The 6,473-nt window shown below is 32.5% G+C and overlaps 1 protein-coding gene across 1 annotated transcript; it reads left to right on the top strand.

The window, feature by feature from the left end:
• The first annotated feature begins 418 nt into the window (after nucleotides 1–418).
• LOC123534985 (spectrin alpha chain-like) lies at nucleotides 419–4,764 on the top strand. The gene is made up of 3 exons (XM_053520651.1): nucleotides 419–423; nucleotides 2,537–2,683; nucleotides 3,283–4,764. The coding sequence occupies exons 1-3, from the start codon at nucleotides 419–421 to the stop codon at nucleotides 3,533–3,535; spliced, it is 405 nt and encodes a 134-aa protein (XP_053376626.1). The 3' UTR covers nucleotides 3,536–4,764.
• Nucleotides 4,765–6,473: the final 1,709 nt, after the last annotated feature.

Genomic DNA, 6,473 nt, shown 5'->3' with positions numbered 1-6,473 from the left:
ATCCTACTTGTCCTAGCATCTGTCTTTGCTCCACACCTTGGTTAGTTTTGATGCTCTTTCACTTTATCTCTGTTATTACTTCATGGATTTCCTTCAAACTTAAAATAGATAGTTATTCCTCATCATTACCCATATTATAGAACAGAAGGACATTAACTTTTGCACTAATATTTCATGATTTATTCTCTTTGTTATTTTACTTAGAATTTATTGTTAAGCATCATCACCTACATAATTTGACACAATGACCATAACTCTGACACCTTTATTTTATGAGTTATCTCCCCTTTTACATAAAATTTCAATTTAAAATTTTTATGCACTTTCACTCTATCTCTGTTATTACCAAACAGATTTTAGTCAAACTTTAAATGGTCAGAGACCACCAATTCAAAAAAGTACAGGGAACTTACTGGGAATGAGGTAAGTGTATACCTTGGAATAAGGTAGTGTCTGTGTGTTCTGATTGGTCAGTCATGTATGCAAGAAGTGATTTTTTTTTCAAAATGGAATGTTTTTACTGCATTTACAGTATTTCATTATACATTTTGACAAAATTTGCTACTTTTTATGTGTACTGGAAAAAAAGTTTCATCAGATGAATTTCTCCCACCATGACAACAATTTAAACAGGGTGTCATCTCATAAACATGAAAATTACTTAAATAAAGTATCACAATTCATATATTTCAAATCCGATATTTTGGTGGAACTAAGATAGTTCTTGAAAAAAATGTAATTGGATATACTGTTTCGATATATGGAAGGTCGTACATGCCATAATATCATAATGGAAGCCTATGGGAAAACAACTGGTGTTCTCTAACCTATATAAGACCTAAAGCGTGATTTTTGTCAAAAGCCATTACATGTAATGTTAATGGTCGCAAATCTGTTGCAGATGATGTAGAAAGACATTTTCGTACAAAAATAAGCGTGAAATTTGAATATTTAAAAAAATTTGGCCTGTTTGTTTGACAGGTGTGCCCATTTTCATCTGAGTTTTTGGACCAGAAGGGCTCATTTTTATCTCCGTAATGTCAGAAAGTTGATCAAAATTTATAGACCTTATTTTCATTTCTTACGGAATGAATCATATTTCAGCTTCCAAACAAAATCCTATTCCGATAACTTAAATTTTCTCGAAAAATTGCAATAAAATGACAACGGGGTCTGAATCTGGGCCTGTGAATTGACAGGGGGTGACCTTAGTAAACTGTCTATACCTTTCTTATAACTAAAAATCTCTTGATGAAACTATGTAAAACAATTTCTATTGGATCGTGCTTAACAATGAATCTGTAAAATTGGAAGAAATGAAACAAAACATTCATCTGTAGGGTTTGGTCACTTTTCCCTATATGTATACAGTGGAAATTTTAAAAAATCTTAGCCCGATTTTAAAATAATTTTGCACAAATGGTCCTTGTGTGACCTTCTACCAATATTATTCAAATTATTCGGATTTGTTAAAAAACATGGCCGCCAGAGGGCGTGGTCACTTTTCATCAACAATTTCTTTAAACAATATCTCCTCCAAAACCACTGATGGATTTTGATGAAACTTTACACAAACAATCTCTGGGTACCCCTCTTTCAAAGTTGTTTAAATGGTTCCGGTTTATTGAACATATGAGTCTTTTTGGTTAAAAATAGGTTTTCAGCTACCACACTTAAAAAATCTTTTTCTCTTGAGCTTTGATATTTGGCATGGGATATAAGGGTTTAACTCTCTACCATAATTAACCAAATTATTGCCCTAAGGTCAAAAATGGCCACACCCCTGTATGTGACATGTACTTACTATAGGCTTTTATATAAGAAACTTTGAAAATCTTCTTCTCTGAATCAATAATAGCTAGAGCCTTGATTTTTGGCGTATATCAGACTTGTACTGTCTTACTACTGCCCTAGGTTAAAGAATGTGTTTGACGGCTAACATTGAAGAAACCTATCAATACTTGTACCATGATGTTAAACAAACACACATAAAGCCTTTTAGAGGTTTCGTTTATGCTTTGATTTGATACAAACTTGCACAGAATGTTTATGGCAAAGTTCGAAACTAGGTCATATGGGGTCAAAAACTAGGTCACCAGGTCAAATCATAGGAAAAGCTTGTTAACACCCTAGAGGCCATATTTATGAACTTATCTTCGTGAAACTTGGTCAGAATGTTTATCTTGATGATTCCTAGGCCAAATATGAAACAAGGTCATATGGGGTCAAAAACTAGGTCACCCAGTCAAATCAGAGGAAAAGCTTGTTAACACTGTAGAGGACACATTTATGACCCTATCTTCATGAAAGTTGGTCAGAATGTTTATCTTGATGATTCCAAGACCAAGTTTAACAGGTGAGCGATATAGGCTCATCATGACCTTCTTGTCTAAAAATTACCTTTATTAACAGTAGATATTGCGATAAAAGTTTATATAAAAAAAATATGATATATGTAAAATTTCGTGTTACTCTGTAGTGTTCATATTTTATAAATCATGTGCAATAAAATAAAATAAACCATTTTTACTTGCAGACATTTTGACAAGGACCAGTCTGGTAAATTAGATCACCGTGAATTGAAGTTTTGTCTCAGAGCCCTCGGCTATGATCTTCAAGTGGTAGAGGGCGGACAGGTGGAACCAGGGTTCCTAGCAGTCTTGGACATGGTTGATCCAAACAGGTAAGATACCACATTTATTTAAAGTTAATGACATGGCAGAATTCTTTCATGTGATGAAGTACTAGCAGGCTTACAAAGAGTTGATGGTTCTAACCAGTTGTGTACCTGTACACCTGCCCAGTCCTGGGGACTTCTTCCACCATTTAGAAGCTTGAAAGTCAACTTAAAATGTAAATTATGTCTGTGTGATATACCTTCCTCACCAAACAAAAAATGTCGACTTTCTTTTAATGTTTATTAACAGTGTTAATAAAGGTTTGCCTGAATTTGAGTTTCACATCCAGTAACCATTAGTTCTTACACTGTGTGTCTTTTCACAATGAAATAGATCTATATGTCTAGAATTTTAGTGATTTTAATGTAAATTTCTACTGAAAGTAACCTAGGCTTTTTAATTTATAAATTTATGAAATTTAAATGAAAATAAGTTGATGATACAGATTTATAGGTGTGCATTTTCTGTGCATGAAAAAGTGCAAGATGTTGTAGTATCTCTTCACTGAATAGTTAAAGAAATGTTTGTCAACAGTAGCATTCATGATCTTAATGCCTGTACCCTATCCTTGCAGTATGTGTTAACATATATTTGTATTATGCAGGGACAGGCATGTGTCGCTTCAGGAGTACATGGCATTTATGATTAGCCGAGAGACAGAGAACGTCCAGTCGAGCTTGGAAGTGGATCAAGTTTTCCGAGCTCTGACTTCTGCAGAAAAACCATTTATTACATCAAAGCCAAAGGCTCATGGTGACTGCTCAGTGTTCGTCGTGTGTTGTCAGTTGTGTGTCCATCAACATTTTCTAAAAAAAGTCTTCTTCTTCAAAACCACCGGGCAGTATTCACAGGAATGATCCTTGTGTGGCCCCCTTTCAAAATTGTTTAAAGAATTGAATTTGAAAGAAAGGAATGTAGCATTGTCTAGTGGATCTCTAACAAAACTGTTCAAATTGTACTCCTGGAGTGAAAAGAGGCCCCACCCTGGGGGTCACTTGTTATATCAGTTTTATAGGAAAAATACTTCAGAAATTATCAAATCATATTTCCCAGAATGTTAAGTTATAATTACCTGATGACCCCAAGTGATTAGTGACATGTACCTCATATTACTCAGGTGAGCGATCCAGGGTCATCATGACCCTCTTGTTTTTGAATAAGTCATTTACCTTTTAATGGAAAAAGAGATGATAATTAAGCAAATTTACCACTGAAATAAATCTGGAAAAAGAATGTTTTAAAAAATACTTCAAAAGCAGATGAATTATTACAGTAGTTACTAAATGACATTCTAGATGGTCTTTTTAACTTATTATACATGTCTCTATCAATAAATTGTCTTACGGTATATGTTATAATTTTCTTTTGAACATTTTTTTCTTTTCAAGAAGGTTTACACAATGTATGTTGGATTCTTCACAAAAAACATGAAATTCTGTTGCATATAACATGTAAAATATTATTAAAGAATACCCCATAAATCCTGTTAAATGTACACTGTTACATTTTGTAATCTGACTTTTTCAGAACCTTATCAAGGAACAAGTGGACTGTTGTATTGGCTGTATGAAACCGTATGTGAATTGGACAGGACGCACCATACCAGATGCATATGACTGCGCTGATTATACCCGGTCAATGTTCAATTAGCATACATAGATTTTTTGTTGCTTTATTAATATATACAGTAATATATGTGTTATAATATAGGCAAGTGAATATGTTAGCTGTGCTTCAATTTGTAGAGGGAAATGGAAAAATTTTAAGAAAAATTACCTAAAGTAGATGTATATTTTTATCTGTGGAAAACTAATTTTTTAGACCACATATAAATACATAACTTAGAGTCATAAAACAGTAGGGGATTGTTATATACCATGTGAAAATTGTGCACCTGGTGTTCTGTTTGGGATTTCACTCAGCCAGGTTGGAGTTATGGTCTTTGTCTTAGTGGAAAATATACATAAAGTGCTCGTGTTGCATATGTCTTTAAAAAAATTACCTAGAGTCATGAAACCATGTAGAAATATTGTCCAGCATGTGAATTTGTGCACCTGATTTTTTTTTTTTTTTTTTTTTTTATTTTTTTTTTATTTGCAACAAGAAATTGACTTGATCAGTCAAATTAATAGTTGGTTGATGTAAGTCAAAATGTACCTAGAGTCATAAACATAAAATTGTTTAACTCAGTAACTGATTATATAATACTCTGCAAAAATCTTTTATTTCATTATTAATACCAATTCCATTGTCAGGGAAACACACCTTTACAAAAGCGCATTCTAATAATGCATTTATTCTTTGTTTTCATATAATGTTTTATTTCTCTATTTTTTATTTTTTCATTTTCTAAAGTGCTAATCACTCAAAGGTAATATGGAATGAATGTACCAGAAATTGTACCTTATATTACATACATGTTAACTCAAATGGCACTGATTTTCACAGACTTGAAAAATTTAGATTGTCATCTGAAGTCATTCACCCAATGTTACGATTCAAAACTTTGGTTTTCTGATGCTGCCTTACTGTAATATTTGATATTTCATTACATTTTATGTGTATTTTTGTATAGGATTTTGTTAGAAAATCGAAGCATGCTATTGTTTGATTTAGCATTTCTTATTTTTTCTTTTTCAAAAATTCCTTTTTCATTTTCAGGAACCAAATGTTAAGTTAATCACCATTTTATTGAGCAATTCAGAGATGGTACTTATTAGAATTTGATATGTCTGGTCTTTCATATTACTGGTATGTGACAAAGGATTTGATATTGTAAGAACAACCTGTAACACTTGCCTTGTTCAGTATGATACAATAGGGTTATTACAACAGTAGCTTGATCTTGGATGCTGTGTTCAGCTGTCGTGGATTTTTGCCAGGTCGGATCTAACGAGGCGTACAAGCGCCGAATGTGATCCGACCTTGCAAAATTCACGAGAGCCGAATATAAAATCCCAGATCAGATTACTGTTGTAATGACCCTTTTATTATATACCTCCACATTTTTGTTTGTTGCTTTCTTATTAAACAAAATCTTCAATATTTATCAATATTAAAATGGATCTTAGTGAAGTTTTTATGTGTGCCATTTATAGAACTGTGTCAGGTCATTCATATCAATGAAAGTAGTCCAGCAGCATACAATACGGAAGGTACAATACGGAATTTAAAAGGTACAATACAGATTTTTTTCTGCCTGTTCATATTTAATTGTGAAATACAAGCCAATTTTTTTACAGAATGCATATAGATAAATAATGATTATTTCCTCAACTTACAAAGCTGAAATACTTACTGGCATTCATAGATTCATTATACTTTTATGTTTAAGAAATAATAAGTTCCCAAACGTGGTTTATCATAGAATAACCTGTGTTTTGGGTTCTTATGTGTAAGTGATATATTGTTTCGCAAAGATTTGGGTTATTCTACAATAAATCACACTAGGGAACTTGTTACACAACATACTAGTATCAACAGTGTTTAGAAAAAATGGTAACTACTTTTTACAACTGTGCTACGCACCAGGATCGGATGACATCATTGCACACGCGTGGGTTATTGCAAAATAACCTGAGATAGATTTTGATCTACATGTATGTAGGTTATTTGCTGGCCGTGTTAGAGTGATAAATAATATTATAATTCGGTAATGTAATAGTTTAAATATTATATTTTTTTACCTTTTAGTCTATTAATCTGTTTTATATTGTCCCATCTACCATAAAGTTCTTCTAAAATTATGCTCCCTCTTAACTTTAAAAGTTAAGTCTTAAATATTCATTTTGTGAT

This window comes from Mercenaria mercenaria, chromosome 12 (genome assembly GCF_021730395.1).
Source record: "Mercenaria mercenaria strain notata chromosome 12, MADL_Memer_1, whole genome shotgun sequence".
NCBI classification, from domain to species: domain Eukaryota; kingdom Metazoa; phylum Mollusca; class Bivalvia; order Venerida; family Veneridae; genus Mercenaria; species Mercenaria mercenaria.
This window is presented reverse-complemented; position numbering and strand designations above follow the sequence as displayed.

Excerpts from the sequence above, each read along its gene's own strand:
- LOC123534985 (XM_053520651.1), top strand. Across the intron at positions 2,684-3,282 it reads GACATGGTTGATCCAAACAG|GGACAGGCATGTGTCGCTTC; the intron begins GTAAGATACCAC and ends TGTATTATGCAG.